Genomic DNA, 20,993 nt, shown 5'->3' with positions numbered 1-20,993 from the left:
CCATAGCCATCGAACTCATGGCAATACTAAGGAAGCTTGCGAGGAATCAAGCACAGATCAATGATACTCAATGACTCATGGAAGAAACTCTCAAGAAGTTGGCAGACAATAAAATATTTGGTGAACAAAATAGACACAATGCAGATTCGGTATCAAGTAAAGCAAACCCTCATCCAACATGCTCTCGACCTTCCATGCCATCTTTTCCATAGCACGGAGGGAAACAACCAACTTTTGAAGAAATGGACGAGCAGCTGAGAAAACATTGGAAGAATACAAATGTTGAGGAAGATATATCCTACATAGATTATGCAGAACTGAGAATGAGATGTTTGGGGGGTGGAAACAGGGGATATTTTAATGATGATCTTAGAAGGAAGTTGAGTAAAGTAAATTTGTTTCCATTTGATGGATTTGGATCCATATCTACGCAAACGTGGATAATGAAGGTCGATACTTACTTCGAGCTTAATCCCATGCCAGAAGAAGAAGCAATTAAATTTGCAGCATTACACTTGGAGGGAGTTGCGCATGAATGGTGGCATCACAACACCATCACATTGGGGCATGATCAAATAAATACCTATGCAGAATTCACTGAGAGACTGATCGATCGATTTGATGGCAAAGATTCAAAACTCAAGTTCAAAAATTTGGCATAGCTAAGACAAATTGGATCAATCGACCAATACATTATAGAAATTCAGAAACTCTCTGTTTTGGTCATGAAAATTTTTAGAAGAAGACAGGTAGTGCTCTTCATGGAGGGACTGATAGAACCATTGAAAGGTTGGGTAAAGGAGTTCGATCCTACCACCTTGTCGAAGGCCATTAAGAAGGCACGGAGCATGGCATCATCATCGACATCATCCTCATGAAGTTACTCACATTCTGAACCGCAGTATTTCCAAGGGACAGAGATAATAAACCTCCGCCCAAGAAGCCATCGTTGGACAAAGCCACCATATAGGAGCTCTGAAAGAAGAAACTATGTTTCAATTACAAGGGACCTTGGGAAACTGGCCACAGATCCCTCGAAAAAGGGAAGATCCAACATCACAATGACACCAACATGCCCAGTTTGAATTGTACGAAAAGAATTGCAGCATTGGTATAGGGCAAAGGAACTATAGCCTTGGCTAGTAGCCCGAGGTGCACGGCGTTTCATGTATGAAGAACCCTTCAAGGACAAAGGGTTATGGTGATGCTCAATAGTGAAGCCACTTTGAAATTTTTTAACTCATCTCTGGTGAAATAAAGAGGTCTACCTATGGGGACGCATGCAAGATTTCAGGTCAAGGTTTTTGGAGGGACTCTTCTGCCTTGCACACACCTTATTCTTCAACTAAGTATCACAATGGCAAATCACACAGTGATCAAGGATTTCTTAATAGTGGACCTTGATGACATGGAGGTTATTTTGGGCATACAATGGATGGAGACACTTGATGAATACACTTAGATCTTCAAACGGGCACAGACACCTCCCCGGGATGATGATTTCCAAAATATTTTGAGTAAACATGATAAAGTTTTTATAGACACTCCTCCCAGCATACCACCTCATCGAAGATTTGAACATACTATTGAGTTGAAAGTAGAAGCCAAGCCAGTTATAACCACACCGTACCGCCATCCCAAGAAATTCAAAGATGAGATCGAAAAAATGATTTAGGAAGCTAGAGAAAGAATGGATCTATCCTAGTTCTGTTTACCGTACAGGTAAAGGAAATGAATGCATACAGACAATGAACACGAACAGCAGAATTATATTTGCAATAGTAGATGAATAATGCTTTACAATGATCCCAGACGGGATATAAATACTACCGCCGAACCTTCTCGAAAGAGTCCGTCGGCCACAAATATTCTATCCGCTACAAACTATTTACCGACGACATCGGCTACAGAATACAGAAACACCGCCGGACCGTTGGCTACAGAATACAAAAACACCGCCAGACCGTCGGCTACAGCATAAAAAATACCGTCGGACCGTCGGCTACAGGATACAGAAACACCACCGGACCGTCCAATCGGCTAACACCATCCCCCCAAAAAGAAAAGTCGTCTCCTGACGACTGACAAAATATCTGAGACAAATTAACAAACAAAATACATTAACAGACTGACTACAACAAGAGAAATTTGCTTCTGTCACATCACTTCCACATTCATCCCGCTACATCTGTAGCCTCTGCTAACACAATACTGTCTCCTCAAGCTGACCTTGATAGCCACCTGTGCTGCTTTCTTTGTTTTCAATTCCTTGTTACCCTGAGCCAAGTGTCGCTGCACTGCCTCCAACTTGATGATCAGCTCCTCCCGAGCTCTCTACGCATCCACCAAGACAGCCTCACAGCCAACACCTGCTCCCACTGCCTCTGGTACACAGAAAGTCCATGCCTACAGCAACTTCAACTCTTCTCACTTGGTTAGACTCCCATGATTGATATCCGCCACAACTTTGAAACCCACACAAAAATGCACGGAACACACCATTTCTGTCATTATCTGCCGATTCTGCACTCTTTTTGGCAACCACGGATGCGTCCCCTTCCCTTTGGCATCATCTGTCACTCATTCTAAACAACTTGATTTTGTCGTCATTTTTTTTTTTTTTTTTTTTTTTTTACTGCTTCCTCTACAATCCACCACAAATACCTTTGCACACAGAAATTCGTCTCCTTCTGGTAGAACAAGCACTCTTCTTTATATCTCTGTTTCCCCGCAGAAGTCTGGCTGGAGCAGGGAATGGAGTCTGGCAGGAATGTTTTTTACCCACGGCCTTTCTTTTTACCGGCGAAGACTGCCCATGGACCATTCTTTCACCGGCGGCTTTCTGTGGCGAGGATTTTATAAAATGTCATGCCCGCAGGGGCTCTCTCTATTTTTTTATTTTTTTGTTCTACCGGAGAAAAACTTTATGCCCGAGGACAACTATCCGCGAGGCTTTTAAGAGCCCGCGGACAGACTGTCCGCGAGACCTTATACTCCCGCGAGACTTTCACTGCCCGTGGACCTGCGGGACTTTAAGTGCCCGCGGGACTTCCTGTCCGTGGGGCCCCCTTTTTCCTCTTTTTTTTTTTTTTTTCTTTTTCAAAATTTTTTTTTTTTTTCAATTTTTTTTTCTCCTAAAAGAAATCAAATAACAGAGGTACCTCCATTTTGCCTCCAGGCGTCGCCATTCTGCAACGACGACGGAGTCAGCTGGCCATCCTGTGACAGCGACGGAGTCTTCCTGGCACCATATATTTTGAATTTGGATCTATTGACTGCCGGAGGTATCTTCTGCCCGTCCAAAGTAGATAATCTAATCGCTCCATTGTCGCCGACCTTCCAAATCTGATATGGTCCAACCCATCTGCCCTTAAACTTTTCCACTTTGATTTCATTCTGACCGTCGTACGCCTTACGTTTGTTCTGTGCCACCCCCGTCACCCACTGTGCCTGCGGTCGTCGCGCAACTGGATTATTTCCTTGCTGTCAGTGCCCTTCCACTAATTTTATGCTGTGGTGTAACCTTTTCTTTCCGCGCAGTCCATTCACCATGTACCGGACAGTGGGATTTTTTGTTTTTCTGTGTTCAAACTGTATGTTCTTCCCCTCAGCTTCAGCCATCGCAGCTTTTCCTTCTTCCACTTCCCTGCATTCCTCCGAACATTCGTTTTCCTCCTTTTTCTCATCTTCGTCGACCCTTAGCATATTACAACTCGGAAAGAGTTCGTAGTCTTCTATCTGCCAGTGGTAAAGGCCATTCACTGAGTCCAGGTCGTCATCATTCGATCCTCCGTCAAGTCTCAATACTCCTTCATCCGGTTCCATTCTCCTCTTTTCTTCGTCATCACTCTCCCCTTCACTGTCAGAATCTAACAATGCTGCCTCCTCACCAACCATTTGCGTGTGCAGGTCAATTGTGAATCTTTTGCCTCCATGCTCCATTGATAAAGTATTTCGTTTCCAATCATGTTTTACTCTTGCTTGCACCAACCAATCCCGTCCCAGAATAGCATCATATCCTTTTCTTTTTAATGGAATGACCACAAAATCCAATAAAAATGGTTGCGTACCAATGGTTACCGGTTGCGCCCTCAAGATTCCCTACGGTTTGATTCCGTGCTGGTCCACTGTGAGCAATTGAAATGTAGGTGGCCACAGCATCGGCTTTCCCAACTTCTTCCAGGTATCCTCCAGTAAGACATTCACACCGGACCCTCCGTCAACAATTGTCTCTGTCAAAACATTTCCCAAAATCCCCATCTCGACGACCGCCGGATGTCGTCCGGAGGTGAGTGTGAGCAACATCAGGTCTGTTGTCATCACTTCTCTACTATCCCTTCCTGTGTCCTCCGTTACTTTCGGAAACGGTGTATGATTCAGAATAGTCGTCTGTAACTGTGGCATTGTGAGAAGGAGGTCACTTATCTTGACCAGTATCTTCGTTTGTAAGATCTGTCGTACAATGTTTTGTTCTGCGAAGTTCCTTGCTAAGGTGCCGGTGATGTCTTTCAACTGAGATGTCCCCACTGACGATGCTTTTGCAATGTCCACCTGCGCTTCCCCCACTTTTCTCTTTTCCTCCGCTTGCCTTCGTGTAATTGCCAGAACCTCCTCTACATCCGTGCCAACAGTGATCAAGTTTACTCCAGCGTTTGGACACTTGGAATCTTCATGATCGTTGGGTCCGCACCATCTGCATAATAATTTCGATGTGTTTGCCGCTGTACAATCCCGCGCAAAATGACCCCACAAATGACATGCTCGGCATTGAACGATCGGCCGTCCGTTTGCATCATACTGGGTTCGACTTCGGCTTCCATTATTATTGTTATTGTTTGCATTGTTATTTTGCCCTCTGCTATTATTCCTGTATCCTCCAGATGTAGCACCGGCAGCATTCGTGTTTCTGTTACCACCTGACGGGGAAGCTTCCTGTGTGAGAAACACTTGCGGAGATCCTTGTCTTCATGTTAAAAGGACAGTCTTTTGTCGAATGGCCCATGATCTGACAAATGTCACAGAATTGGTTCTTCGGACACGATCCCTTAGTATGACCGTCAGTCTTACATTCCGTGCACCACAGTTCACTACCTTTTGGCTCCTTTTGCATATTTTTAAACTCCTTCATCATGCGGATCATATCCTTCTGTATGGCCCGAACTTTCTTGCTACTATTTTCGTCGTCGCTGCTATCATCTCCAGCAGATTCGTCATCATCAAAGTCAGAGGAGCTGGTTTTCTTCTTCTTTGTCTTCTGCACATTTTCAAGGTCGAGTGCTCTGTTATAAGCATCGGCATATGATGACGGTGGCACAATTTTCATTTTCCTTCACAACTTCGAGCGTAGGCCGTCCACAAACCACCTTTTCTGCAATTCGTCTACTGGCTTGCTTTCCATTTTGTTTATTAAGTCTTTCAATCTCCTGGCGTAGACACAGACAGTTTCGTGCTTCCCTTGCTTGGTATTGAAAATTTCCGCTACAATTTCATTATCATCCCGCAAGAGTTTAAATTCCACCAAGAACTCCTTTTTAATATTATCCCATGTATCCAGCTTCTGCGGATCCATATCTGAAAACCAATCAATCGCGACACCCCGTAGGGTTGCCGGAAATTGCTTGACCCATTCATCGGTATCTGTGATTCCATTTGCCCGCCAGATCGTCTCACATGTCTTACAATGTCGGAGGGGGTCGGCTGTACCATCGCCTTCAAATTTCGGTAATTTTTCTTTGGGACCCGCCATAACTCTGGAGGTCTGCACTCCTACACCGGTCGGCACTCCCACACCGGCAGTCTGAACTCCCACACCAACAGTCTGTACTCCCACACCAGTCTGTACTCCCACACCGGAAAACTGGTCTCCCACACTGGCGGTCTGCACTTCCACACTGGAGGTGTCGACAGCTGCAACCCTTGGTGAAGACGGAGGATCCTCCGAAATTGTTTCCCACGGAAGTCTATCCTGGACGAAGAGGTCATTCCACGTTCATGCTCCGTCGGCACTGCAAGCTGTGCGAGTTGATGCTCTTCCGTCTGAATTTTCTTCCCTCGGCGAACACAAATTCAAGAACTCCTCCCATACTTCTTCCACCAATTTCACCCGCTGCCGAGTCTCCTCCAACAATTCCTCCGCACTTCGGTTGCCATTGGCAATCTTCTGAAATTTTCGTCGGCGTTCAGCTTGCTTTGCCAAAATTAAATTCTCTTGCGCAATACGGATTCCATCTTTTCCCTTCGCCTTATTCCGATCCTTGTTAAGCTGATTTGGCATTAGCCTTCATTCCTCCCACCTTCCAGATTCATAAGGCAACAGCACCAAATGTTTACTGTACAGGTAAAGGAAATGAACGCATACAGACAATGAACACGAACAGCAAAATTATATTTGCAATAGTAGATGAATGATGCTTTACAATGATCCCAGACGGGATATAAATACTACCACCGAACCTTCCCGAAGGAGTCCGTCAGCCACAAATATTCTATCCGCTACAAACTATTTACCGACAACGTCGGCTACAGAATACAGAAACACCGTCGGACCGTCGACTACAAAATACAGAAACACCGTCGGACCGTCGGCTACAGAATACAGAAACACCGCCGGACCGTCGGCTACAGAATACAAAAACACCGCCGGACCGTTGGCTACATCATAGAAAATACCGCTGGACCGTTGGTTACAGGATACATAAACATCGCCGGACCGTCCAGTCGGCTAACAAGTTCTAGCCCTTTTGTGTCATCAGTGGTATTGGTCAAAAAGAAGGATGGGACGATGCACATGTGTGTGGACTACCATGCATTGAATTAAAAAATAATAAAGAATAGATATCTCATTCCAAGGATAGATGAGTTTCTGGATGAATTGCATGGCGCAATCTACTTTTCGAAAATAGATCTTTGTTCCAGATACCATCATATCCACATGAGGGAGGAAGATGTGGAAAAGACGGCCTTTCGTTGTTACTATGGGCATTATGAGTTCTTGGTCATGGCGTTCAGATTAACAAATGCACCTACTACATTCTAATCATGCATGAATGGCATCTTCAACAAACAATTGCATAAATACTTATTGGTATTTTTTGATGATCTTATTTATAGCAGGACATGGGAGGAGCACCTAAAGCATCTAGATGAAATCCTAAGGATTGTGAAGGAGCAGTCTTTGTTCACCAAGCAATCCGAGTGTGAGTTTGGTATGACAGAAATATTGTACTTGGGGCATGTAGTCAGTAAATATGGAGTTCAAGTTCATCAGGAGAAGATTCAGGCTATCCTTGATTGGCCTCCCCCAAAAGCATTCTCGAATTTGCGAGGGCTTTTTGGACTGTGCAGTTATTACCGGAGGTTCATTAAAGGATTCTCTCAGCTTAGCACACCCTTAACAGATCTAACAAGGAAGGGGTCTTTCCAATGGAATGAAAAGGCACAACTCACTTTTGATAAGCTGAAAGAAGCAATGAGCAGTTGTCCCGTACTTGCATTAGCTGATTTCACTCGACCATTCATTTTGGAGTGTGACACATCTGGAGAAGGCATTGGCATAGTACTGATGCAAAATAACACCCCATAGCTTATGAAAGTAGGAAGCTTACGCAAATAGAACGCTTATATTCCATCTACAACAAAGAGATGTTGGCTATCGTACATACACTAACCAAGTTTCGATAGTATCTGGTGGGTGCCATGTTTGTCGTTCGTACGGATCACAATAGTTTGAGATATTTCTGGAGCAATGAAACTTGAATGAGAGGCAACAAAAATGGGTAAGCAAGGTTTAGGCTTTTGAGTTTTGACATTCAATATGTAAAAGGAAAAAACAATGTGGTTGTAGATGCCTTGTCCAGGAAACTTGCCATCTGCTCACTAAACCAGATGTTAGTTAATAGGAAGGAACATTTGTTGGTAGAATATTCCAAAAACACATTTGCCTGTGAACTAATGGATGGCAACACCCAAGATGATTGGTACAAAGTGGTGGATGACATCATTTACTATAAGAGTCAGATATTTTTAGTATCAGAATCCAAATTGAAGTAGAAAATCTTGAAGGAGGTACACGACTCACCATTGGTAGGACACCCGGGCTTACTCAAAACTTAGGGTGAGATTTTTATGGAAAGGACTTAAAAGAGACATATTGCAGTATGTAAGAGAGTGTGCAATCTACTAGCAGAACAAATCCGAACATACTCCACCTACCAGGTTACTGCAACCTCTACCAATTCCAGAGCATAAGTGGGAAAGTATCTCGATGGATTTCATAACGGGACTCCCCAAGGTGAATGGAAAAGATTGTATCTTTGTGGTGGTTGACAGATTGACAAAGTACGCACATTTCTTTGCCATCTCTTCAGAATTTCAGGCTACTCAAGTTGTCGATTTGTTTTCTAGAGAAGTCTTCTGTTTGCACAGGTTACCCTGAAACATTGTCAGTGATCGAGATGGGTGATTCATCAGTGTTTTCTAGACAAAATTGTTTCGGTTGGCAGGGACAAAATTGTCACCAAGTACTAGCTTCCACCCTCAAACAGATGGACAAACAGAGATTGTGAACAAGTGGCTTGAAGGTTACCTTCGGAACTACGTTTCGGCACAACAACGGACGTGGGCCAAATGGATACACCTAGGAGAATATTGTTACAATACCATGTATCACATGCCCATCGGGATGGCACCATTCAAAGCTCTGTACGGGTACAAACCCCTCTCCATCGACACAATGCTGGGAGACAGTCACGCACCAAGGGCGAGGGACTGGCTTCAAGAGGGACAGGACATTCTATGGTACCTAAAGGAAAACTTACAACGGGCACAAAATCAACAAAAGATGTATGCCAACAGACATCGAATGGAGAGTAGTTTCAAAGTAGGGGACTTAAAATCTCAGGCTCCAACCATATTGACAATCCTCATTGAAGGAAAAGGGAAAAGAAAAATTGAAGCCATGATTTTATGGCCCCTATCATGTAGTTCGTCGCATTTGTGAAGTCGCTTACAAGCTAGAACTTCCAGAGGGAAGCCATATTCATAATGTCTTTCATGTTTCATGCCTGAAGAAGGTCGTGGGGCAGAACGTCATGGTAGCCATAGACCTTCCACCACTCAATAAAGAAGGAAAGCTCATATTGGAACCGGTTGAGATCATCTAAGTATGTGAGAAGACCTTGTGAAACCGCACAGTGAAGGAATATTTGGTATATTGGAAATACTTGCCATTAGACGATGTGACGTGGGAGGGCGAGCACATTCTCCAGCACCCAACACTGCATTTTCTTGAGGACAAGAAAAATTTGGGATGGGAGGACTGTAATGTTCCCATTATAAAATAAATCATTTATCAAACTATTGTTAATGGGCCGATTGATTTAATATATCTTAGACCTATTTTTGTTTTGTTTCCGTAGTTTGTGTCGCCGTCGGCTATCTTTGTGCACCCTCGGAAAGTCTTCCCGATGGGTATTTAAGCACAGCTTGTAGGTAGTCTTTAAGTATGTTTTTTTTGGATTATTTCTATGTATTGCAAATTCCTGTTGGAGTTATGGATTGTTCACCATTTCGGAAGTGAAAGATCTTCCCTATTTGGTTCGTACGGTTTCGATAGGATTCAACCCTCACCCTATTCTGTTGTTGTATGTAATACTTCGCTTGGATCTGGCAAATCGGAGCACCATCCTTTGGCAAAGACTATTTGAAGGTTATTTGTATTCTAATCTCCATTATGGTGTGGTTCAATCTGATGAATTGTAATCTTTAAGTTTACAGTGGCATTATTGGATTCTCCCCTCCATCTGTACACTTCTCCCAACTCACTTGGTCTACATTCCATACAACATTGTCCCCCTCTAATACCGTACAGCTAGTATTAGGTACGGTCATCATATATTCCATTACCATACTGCACTTCCTTCTGTCATAGGACCTACTAACTCCCCCGTACGGCCTACTGTACTCTCACTTTCCATTTCTCTCCACCATACAGAAGACACCCTACACAACCATCGTACGGCTTCTTGTGTATTGCCCTTCACCATACAGCCTTCTTGGTGACATCGTACGACCTTTCTTGTGCATTGCCCTAGCATCGTAGGAACTTCTTGGACGGCAAAACCGTACTTCCCCTCCTTTCTCCACCATACAGGTCCCTTCATTGCACTATACGGCTGGTCATTTCCACACTGTATGGGTTTCCTGAGCTCATCTCCGTCAATTATCAAGCCCTCCGTACTTGGGAACATTACAAATTGCCTATTTAATGAAAGGCTTGTAGGGTTGTTTAGGACAGTTCTAGATAGATATATGGTGGCTCTAGCCTATAGAATACTAAAAGGAAAATGCCCATGTGGCTTTGCATGTTCTATTTCTCAATATCGTAATTACATTTTATTAATAAGAAGCTCATTTTTCGATCTTGTAAATTGTTGCTATTTCTCTATTTTCTTGTGTGTTTGTGTTAATAAAGGGAGTACCCTTCATCAATAGCAAATCTTCATATCTATATAATAGTTCTTTTTCTCAAATGTAGGTGGCCTAGTCCATACAATTTCTGATTACTTGATATAGGATACTGATTTCCTCCACTTCTTTTTCTTTGAAGATGTTTTTAAAGTGTTGATGGCTCTATTGAGGCATTCTATACTTGGTCCTTTTGAGTTTGGCATTGAAGCAATACATTTTAGATCCATTAACCTCTTCATCCTTCCACCACTTTTCAATTGAAACTAAGAAACTAGGATCCTGCAACTAAATTCTTTCAGATTTTAAAGGGCGCCTCTTTGGTTTAGTTTCCTCAATTTCCAAGCAACTAGAAAGTGATCAGATCCCCTTTGAACCATAATAGATATTAGATACTAAAAGATTTCCTTGAAAATATCCCAAATCACCTCTAAAAAAGAGCCTATCCAACTTCTCAGCTGTGTTCCTGAAATCTGATCTATGGTTGTTCCAAGTTAACACCAAATACTGGTTGTAATTTCCATGAGATTGATGTTTAGGACCCATTCTTTGAAATCCTTTTGGACTTGTGATTGTATCGAGGATTCCCCTCTTTTCTCATAGTTGTTCAGTTTTACATTGAACTCTCTACCAAGTATATAATTCTAGTCACGGTTATTAGCTAAGAAGGTTTTGATATCTGTCCATAACTCTTTCTTTTTAGGGGTAGAGATTCATCAGTAAGTGTTGATAAGGAAGAAGTTTAAGTTATTGTTGGTGCTCTTGAGCCATCCCCCTCGCCAATTGTTGGTATTGGTTGTAGCCTCGTGACTTTCCCAGGTTTCTAGATAATTGCCAGCTCACCCAAGGCACCATCTGCAAGCATGCAATGTGTTTTCTAGACCTAGTCTTTTATTAAGATTGGAAACTTATTTTGATTTTAACTTAGTTTCCTGAATCATGACTATCTCAACTTGAAATAAATTTAGAGCACATTTTATTATGCACTTTTTAACATTCCAAGTAATCACCCTCATGTCTCAGTGGGAAGGCTCTTCCCCTTCCTAGCATGCAGTAGTGATCTTAACTTGATCATTTGCTGCCAGGCTAAGTAGTTCAGCAATAGGCTTCCTTCCCCTCTTTTTAGAGGTTTTACTACAATTTGAGCTTGCTTTACTAGCACAACATGGTTCAATCCCAAATTTGGTGGATTTTAGTCAACCCCTGTATGATGTTCTCCCACCTCAAAACCACTGAAGGCTATATTATCTTTTGTTTCCAACTCATTAAGTTCAGCAATTAAGTTGTTCTCCATTTTTCTTGCATATCTCCACTTAGCTCTAATTCCACAATCTAGGATATGAGAGACTATTTTTCCTTGTTAATTTCTTCAATGTTATGAAATCCACTAAAATCTTTACCACCACTAAATCAACGACCTCATTCCAGATATGTTCTACATCAGAATTTATATTATCCTCCATAATACCAGCCTCCCTTAGAACTTCCTTAGCATCTGCTCCTATACAGATTTCATCAAAGCTTTGTGGTCCGCAATTACGGTTGACTAAGTCCTGTGAAGTATACTCAATGTTTCTGAGATCATCCTTCTTGATATGATTTTCAGTGATTCCTTCCAATCTATTGTCCTTTGCAGTAGACGCATCTCCATTTTCATTCCCCAAGATTTCACCTTCCTCAATGGTGCAGGGACACCTTAGCATTGTCAGAATCTTATCATTTAATCTTTTAATTGCTCTAAAATTTCAATATTTTAATTTTGCGTCATAAACTCAAGTAGTCCAAAATCGTCATGTAATAGCAATGTAAATGTACAACTATTGCAAAAATTTAACTTTGCAATGTTGGACCACGTATAGTCCAAGAAGTTATGTCAAATAATTGTAACTGGTGAATAGAATGGGAATTGAAACAATCACAGTTAGTTAAAGAATTTGTAACCATCAAGAATGAGGTATTTAAAACAAGGTTAGTCGATTGAAGAAGGAGAAAGCTCAGAGGATGGAATAAAATGTAAATGGGATTTTGTTCCTCTGGCTGTACAGCCAAGAACAATGAGAATGGTGGAAAATGACATTTTGAGAAATTTCAGATTTTGACTCCATTCATGTTAGTTTTGTTCCCTTGAGATTAATATCATTTTTCCCAAGTACTGTTAGTATTAATAACCCAATTTGAAAGTGGATCAATTGTCTTGGTGGAATTCCATTTTCTTTGTATTGGTTTGTTGATTTTGGACTGAAATTGAGTTTGACCAATCATGCCAAGTATGAATATGAATCAGTTTTCCAAGCATATGAATCTGCTTTTCTTTTGTGGTTAACTGTCATAGCAGCTTATTTGTTATGGGTGTGACTAAAGACCATTTAAATCTCTACTTTAAAGTCATGGTTTGGAAACATGGTGTTGGCCTTTTCTTGGAGCAGATTTAACTCGATAAAAATCTTATTTTAATGTGTTTGGATTGGTCTGCTTGTTCCAGATTTAAATATGCAAAAATATGATTCTTATGAGCTTTTAATTGCCTCATAGAATTGATTTCTTATTCTCATTTTCACAATTAGTGCATAATTTAGATTTACCAAAGATTAGCATGCTATTGGAATTATGGGCATGATATGCTTCGAATGGAAATAATCTGAAATTTATGGACAGATTTGCCTTTCAAGTAGATGTGTTCTTTTTTTTGGGAAGATAAGGATATAAGATGGAAGGCTGATTTGAGTATGAGATAAAGCTCTGTTTTAAGAGCATGAAAATTGAATTGTATCCAGTTATATGCATTATATATCTATAGTTTAAAATGTGGGCTGAAAAGATCTAAGACTCAAATTGAATGAATTATTTTTGTTTTCAAATGAAGAAAGATTAATCAGAATGGCATTTGAATTTTGGATAAAGAATGAACTTTTTCTACAGGAAGAATGAACAGTAGGATTTTGGATAAAGTGTTAATGTACAGATTGGAAAAGTTCTTTGATGCTCTGCATCACGCAATCTCCAGACCTACAGGACATATTTGTGTCAAGGTTTTTTGGTGGGTTATTTGGGCATTGGAAGTTGATTTTTTTATTTCTCCCTTAGGGCACATCCCTTGGGACTCAGGCTTTGATTAGTTTTAGTATTATCCATAGGAATATCCCAAGAAAGTCCAGGGATATCCTGACAAGGGTTAATTTTGGGGGAGCTAGATATGAGCTTCCCATTTCGATTAATAAAAAATCTTCCTACTTCCTCATTGAAGCATATGTTAATACCCTGTGAAGGCTTGATTGTGGGTTCCTTAATCTTGGGTCTATTATGGACTAGAAAATCATCTAGTTGAATGATATTGTCTTTTCTATTAAGGTAAATTCTGCTATCAATATGTCCATTGTATAATTTGGGTTTAATAAGATTAATTGATTGATTTATAATTAGTTTAATTGGACAAACAGATTGCTTTTGATTCTAGATTTATCAAGATTTTAGCAGAAGATTAATTAAAAAAAACTTTCTTCTAAACCTAGAAAACCTCCCAGGCGGTCTCCTCTCCTCATAAGAATCTTGCTATGCAGTAATTAAACAAGCAAATTAGGAATACAAACCCATCTAGCAACTTTTAAAGAATCAAAACCTCTGGATTGAAGTTATGTTTCCAGTCAAAAAACTTGAGGAAAAAATCTTCAAAATAAATAAAATCACTATTTAATAACATAACCTATCTTTTAGTAATGTGTCCTTGCAATCGCCAATAGTGGCATGTTGTGATGGTTAAGTTGTCGAGTTGTTATCCTTGCCATCAAGGTTCAAATCTCACGGGGATGAGGTCCCCTGTTTGTGGCCTCACTGGTTTATAGCTCCAGGTCAAAGCGTTTACCCCTCTTTAAAAAATAAAAAAAAATGTGTCCTTGCAATCAATAAACATGAAGTCCACAGGGAGGGTAACGATACTTACATGGCCCCTATGGGACTCACTTAGCCATTGAGCAATTCTATCCACAGTGGACCCAAAACCATCCGAGTTTGCCAATATGCCATGAGAATCGCAATAACCTCACGTACCTTCAATGAATACATCGTTGATCACATAGGCATTGGTCTTTTCCATTTCATTACTATGTAAGGCATCCCCATTAGCAAATGGTTGTGTAACCGAAATAGGATTTGTCAATATTTGTCAAAGGTGTTCCTAAGCCCATCAGGGCCTTGGGAGGCTCATGATGATCTTGATTCCTAGTTTGGTGGTGCCCAATGTGATATTTTTCTTAGAACCAAGGGACCTTGAGTGGCTTGCTATTAAAAGGAGTCGAAAGGTGATCGCCGCATTTTAAAGAATGTGGGGTTGAGATTGAACTACTACCTAATGGTATTTGGTTAGCCCCTGAAGCATAATTAGGTATATTATGGGAGATGGGTATTACCCATAGTTATTTACCGTTTTTACGAATCACTCCACAGCCAATGCCCACATCTATGTTTTAGGCTTTCTGAGATTGATCATCCTTTCACTTTCTAACAATTTGCTAGCCCCCATTGGTATCCTCAGCCCTCTTTGTCTGTGTAAGTCTGGATTTGCGATACCTTTACCGTCGCTTCATTCCTAAATTTAAAGCAATAGATCCAGGATTGTTATTAACACTAGTTGAAGGAGGATTCATCACCTATCTGATCGGACATGGAGGATGCCTTAGAGCTCAAAATCGATTGTAGAAAGAAAAAAAATTATTGCCCGAAGACTTTCTAGCTCTGAATACAGAGTTTCTTTGCCCCCATTCCAGCCCATGGTCTCCAACAGTAGAAGCTAAGATATTATGGACTTTCAGGTTCGAAGATATCCAAAGGGTGGGAGGAAGGGTGCTTGAAACCCCAAATCCATAATGATTTGCAGAAAAAACCCTTTGTTGGGGTGCAAAAAAGGAAGATTCGAAAGTATTATTGTTAGCCCTTATCCTACAGCCAAAATTCTTTCACATATGCAGAGTCATCTTTTTAAAAATGATATTTTTGTCATATTTGCACAAATCCTTAACAATTAACCAAAGTTCTAATCAAAGAGATCATTAGAAAATTAAAAAGCACTAAACATTAATGAAAATGGAGAAAAATATGAATCAATCATGTAATGCCCCAAGGAGATTTTCACCATTTTTTTCGTTTGCATTTACAACTTTACTTCCCCTCAGAGTTTCTTTCAACAGTAGGACTCAATATTTATTGCAGGTTCATTGCATGGTTGAACTCTTTTAACATTGCATACATATATAGATACCAAAGCATCCATGACATTCAGACAAAATAAATGCAACACATGACATTCATTATAGAGATTTTCCTTCAGTGTATATTGCAGTTGAAACTTGAATCAGATTACAGAAATTTCTCTACAAAAATATTGTTCAATATAAGTATGTCACATAAGAAAGAATAAAATATCTTATTTTCTAACCTTTATAACAGCAGGATTAGTGCTATTGATAAATTAGAATGTCTCCGTGATGTCAGATACTGCTGGAATATACAATTGCCCAGCCAAGCAAATGCTACAAGTAGGTTTTAATTCCAAGATCCACACATTTCCTATGAGTTTCTCATTCCAGCAAAGATAGAGATCAACTCAGAAAATGCCTCCAAAATAGATGAGGTCAACTCGTGGATGCTTCCACATCCAGTATATGAAAATTTTACTTGCCAATATGACTATGCCTATTGCTTGGAGGAGTGCTCTTCTACTCCCCAAGGAATCCAATGCTAGCCACTATAATATTGATGCCAACACAAGATTGAAGCCCAGAAGCTTATGGTTATTTATACATCCCACTAAGGTGAAACCCTCACACCAATGTTGAAAATAGTGACCACATTTTCTGAAAAAACATTTCCAAACTCATGCCCCAGCAACCTCTTCCTGTTGTCCAACCTTTCACTCACCTAATAGCATTAAAATCTACGCTTTTAAACAGCAACATTATTGTTCATCAGAAATTCGATGCTTACACAAGTCCACAGTATGCTTCAAATGCTTGGGTGTCCCTCATATAATATTCAGCAATTCAAAACCAATAATAATTCAGCAAGGAACTTTCCACAGTAGACAATCTTGACATTTGACTTTTTATTTAAAAGACTTAATAAATTTCCTCGAAACAATAATTATTTAAATTCAATGCAAAATCTGAATAGGTCTGCCTATACCAGCTAGAGCAGATAGTTTCACTACTGAAACTAAACTTCTCCAAGAGGGTTTTCATTCTCGAAAGGCTAAGATAAACAAATTTTCGATCTGCCAAACCACAAGGGTTTCAATCAGAGAAAATAGAATATACTACATCATACCAAAAGAGCTCTCAAACCTCCTTTATGAGCTTTCTAAGAACTTTTCAGAAAAATCAATACAAAATCTCTTAATTAATTAAATAAGTCATATATCCCCAAAAAGTTATTTAATTATTCTTGACACTTAAACCACTCTATTAGCGTCCCAAAATTAAAAAGTTTCCGCTCTCATTTCGATGAGCTATTATACTAAGGTACTCATTAAAATAATTTAAATAAAAATAACAACCTTAATAAAATTTAATTAAACCATATCTCAATATTACACTCAAGTCACTCCATCAGTCAAAAATTAACTGCGCTAGAGTAGTATTGATGATGTATAAAGAGAACCAAATTGATAGGGAGACTTTCTATACATAAATTCTCTCTCCAAGAACCCTAGAGAACACATCAAAAGCCAGCAATCACCTCAGAAAGTGCAAAGTGTCTTCAAGACTACCTGAGCTCATTGGTGACATCAAACAACCACTCTATCGAGGCTAACATGGACCCAAAATGCCAGTGCCAACTGCAATGCAAGAAAAGCCAAAAATGGGGGCACCATAACACATTCCAATGGTTTTTCCCACCTTTGGTCTTCTACGTTTTAGTTTAATATTTTTATTCATTCTAGACATGTTTGTCCAACTCCTAAGTAACATTACAGATGATTGATAAGTTCAAAGTTACAAAATAGACAAACAGTAATGTAAGAAGATGAATTGCTTATGTTTCCATATTATTCTCTTGATTTTCTTTACCTGCTATGCTAGAGAACTTGTTTTTGGCCAGCCTTTGTAGTTGTTAAGATATTAACAATGGACGAACACAAATTTGGAATGCACAATGTTTCTGCAAGTGAAGGCTGCAATTTGAGCCTCACTGAGATCATAAACATCTTCGAAATTAGGAGATCATTTACCATTAGAAGTATACTGACCTGAATTATTTCATTAGTTCTAGTCAGTTTTTGGGTTACAAGTTATATTGAAAACATCATTCAGTTTTAACAGTAATAGTTCTTTTCAGAAAAGATTACCTATTTTATAATCAAGGTAGGGCATGCATGTAAACACTGACCACATGAATAGTAAGTCAATGTGTGGCTTAAAAATGATAACAAAACCTATAGATTTTCCTTCACAAAAACAGAAAAAAATTGGGATTTTCATAAGAGTGGTTTGTATCTACATCTTGCACAAAAAGAATTTATTATTGACAGCAAAGAAGGAATATATGCAAGAGGAAAGATGATGGGGTCTTACAGAACGCTCATAGGCATGAACATGGCCTGCAAACACGAGATCCACTTTGTATTTGACAAACCATGGCTCAAATACAACACGCATAGTTTCTCCCTCCATGTAGTGATAAGTATTACTGTTGTAGATAGGAGAATGCATAAGAACTAAAAGCCAAGGTGTCTTCTGCCTATCAACGCGCTTGAGCTCTTTCTTTAGCCAAATCCATTGTGGAGTGTATTTCGCTGTTATAAGATGCATACAAATGTTGAGAAAATAAATGGTGTGCTTCAAACCTAGACTTATATGTCTAATTCATTTGCTGCAAATGATATAGCTGAAATGATCTTAAGGACAAAAGTTAAATCAGTAGTATCACATTTCTCAATGCTCTTTCTATTTGTGTATAACAATCCTTAACTAGATTAGACTCTTAAGCCCCCAGGTTAAAAATAAATATTGATAATATGATGTGATCATCAATCATTTTATAAAAATAAATTACTGAGCAAAACACTTAGATAAGAAAAATTGTCTTGTTAAAGTATTTTTAAACCAAACTCAATCTATTGATTTAGCCATCTATATTTAACAAGGGCACTCTTCCACAAACATCTTTTGAGGACTACCAACAAAACTCGTGATCAATACAAAAAAAAGATCAGTTGCCTTCAATAACCTACAATTAATAGTCAAAATATGTAACATCCCATATTTCAAATCCCTTCATGATTCTATAAGTCTCCAATTCTACAATAAAATTGGAAATGCTCTCTAACTCATATTAGATGCAAAGTGTCAATTATGAGTACATGTATAAGAGGAGAATATATTGCCATGAATAATTGATGAAAGATTATTATATATGATTTTATTTTTAATAACAATGCTGCTAAGGTATGTGTGAGAGGATTATGATGTGCAATAGGACTAAAGCATCACGGAAGGAGAACTAAGCCTTGATGTTATAGTGTTCAGAATGGATCTTTGAAGTGTGTGGGAAAAGATTAATTATTTTATTATTTTAATAAGAATAATTATTTTATACTCATATTCGCTAAATTTGAATTGTTTTCCTATCTATTTTTTATAAATTAATAATTTAGATTAAAATATTTGTATATAAACTTGACAAAATTTAGTTTTGTAAAAATAACTATTAGTTATTGTTGTAATTGTTTTCCCATCTTACTTTGATTTAATAATATTATCCTAATTTTTTTTTTAAATTATTTACTTTTTCTCATTTAGAAAACTTTATATTTATATTCTATATTTAATAGTTACATTAAGTTATAAAAAAACTCATGAATTTTGTTTTAATGGAAAAGTTAAATGTTTTAAAAACTATTTTAATTTACAATAAAAACTGAAAGAAATCTTATAAAATTATTTTTTTAGAATGTGTACTTGTAGATTACCATATTATATAAATTGAATAACAATCCTCAATCTAATGTAAGTATTAAACAACATATATCAAAATTAAATATGTATCATAGTTAGAATTGGGATTAAGGTTCGCTTAAGCTCAAGATTAGAATTACCATTATAGGATAAAGGTAAGGATAAGGTTTAGAGTTGATCCATGTTTATTATGTGTTATCATAAAATATTATCACTATTTCTTTGATTTTTGCCCTCTGATATAGCATAGACCTTACTATGGTGTAACCACTGCACCTCCTTTTGGTGCAAGTGCTATGATATTTCTTTTATTTATAAATTAATTAATTTCTTTTATGAAAAGAATTAAGTTTATTTAAATTTGTAAAATTATTTATTTATTGAATAAACAACATAATTTTAAGAATATAAGAAATAAATTGGCTTGTTCAAGGGCAGCAAAGGAATGATCATTCTTTGATGGCGAGAAATCAGAAATCAGATCCTTTGGATCAAGATTGGGTTAAAGCAAGTTTCGATGGGGCCTTGAAAGGTAACCTAGAGAGATGCAATGTTGGTTCTATAGTGGAGGTATTCAAAATGGAATACCTTGGCAATAGAGGCCGAGAGGTGAAAAGAGGGCACTAATAATGAGATGGAGATTCAAGAAGCCCTTTTGGCAATTCAAGAGCAAAAGATCTTAATGTAAGGCGGCTACATTTGGAAGGCGAATCTTTGATAACAATCAAGGCAATACCGAGCGGGGCATTGTAGGTATGGTATTTGAACAAGCATATTAAGATTATTAAATAATTGTTAGAAGGATCTAAGGACTGCAGAGTTAGTCATGTTAGAAGAGAGAGGAAAAGAGAAGTGGATATGCTATCAAACTAGGCAATCAATTTGGTTGAGATTGGGAAAGATGATTTCATGGAGAATTCTAAAGAACTAGATGGGCCCCTTCTAGATTGGAACCTTTTAATTCATAATTGCAACGGTTAGAGATGGGAGAGGTGGAATGTTGTAAGATGAAGAGTCATAAGCATTCTATAAGTATGGTTCATTTCCCTAGAGGCCTCTTTGATATATGATAGATTGGTAATGATGTTTATTGAAGCGATACACAAGAGAAGTGAGGTGGACTGTAGCGATGCTTGAAGTACTGAGAAAATTATGATGTGAGAAGGTGTGGGCAGAAGTGCCTAGAGCCAAGTGCTTTGGCCTTAAATTCCTTTCTTTCCCTTTTTATTCCAGCTTTTGTGAGTATCTTTGTTTGTGTGTGGGTGGAATTTTTATGGAAGCCAATTTATTGCAGAAGAAGAGATATTTCCATAGGCCTTTCTATGGTGTGGTCTCTTGGCGAAGGATAAAGGGTTTGATGTGATTTAAGAAGTTGATGGAGACTCTAGATGATTTGTTTGCACAGGATTTTATGGAGGTTGACTACCATTTTAGGGTAAATGTGAATAATACTTTGATGCTCATGGCATGGTCTTTGATGTTCGATTTGAGGGAGGAGACATTAAGGATTGTGGGTGTTTAGCTGAAGTCGGAATGGTGGGCCATCATGGTGTAAATTTTGGCCTACAAGGTACTTGGTAGGGG

At 38.8% G+C, this 20,993-nt stretch overlaps 1 protein-coding gene across 4 annotated transcripts in view; it reads right to left on the bottom strand.

Moving 5' to 3' along the window:
* LOC149539754 (phosphoenolpyruvate phosphatase-like) overlaps positions 1-20,993 on the bottom strand; it is a 357,723-nt gene that overhangs the window by 117,384 nt on the left and 219,346 nt on the right. For all 4 annotated transcript variants that reach the window (XM_089800958.1, XM_089800960.1, XM_089800959.1 and 1 more), the window contains one exon: positions 18,027-18,247. In XM_089800958.1, coding sequence (XP_089657084.1) covers positions 18,027-18,247 — 221 coding nt within the window. The remainder of the gene's footprint in view (positions 1-18,026; positions 18,248-20,993) is intronic.

This window comes from Cupressus sempervirens, chromosome 9 (genome assembly GCF_028749045.1).
Source record: "Cupressus sempervirens isolate cs-2001-9-10 chromosome 9, ASM2874904v1, whole genome shotgun sequence".
Classification (NCBI taxonomy): Eukaryota; Viridiplantae; Streptophyta; class Pinopsida; order Cupressales; family Cupressaceae; genus Cupressus; species Cupressus sempervirens.
Note: the sequence above shows the minus strand (reverse complement) of the source record. Positions and strands in the feature narration are given on the sequence as shown.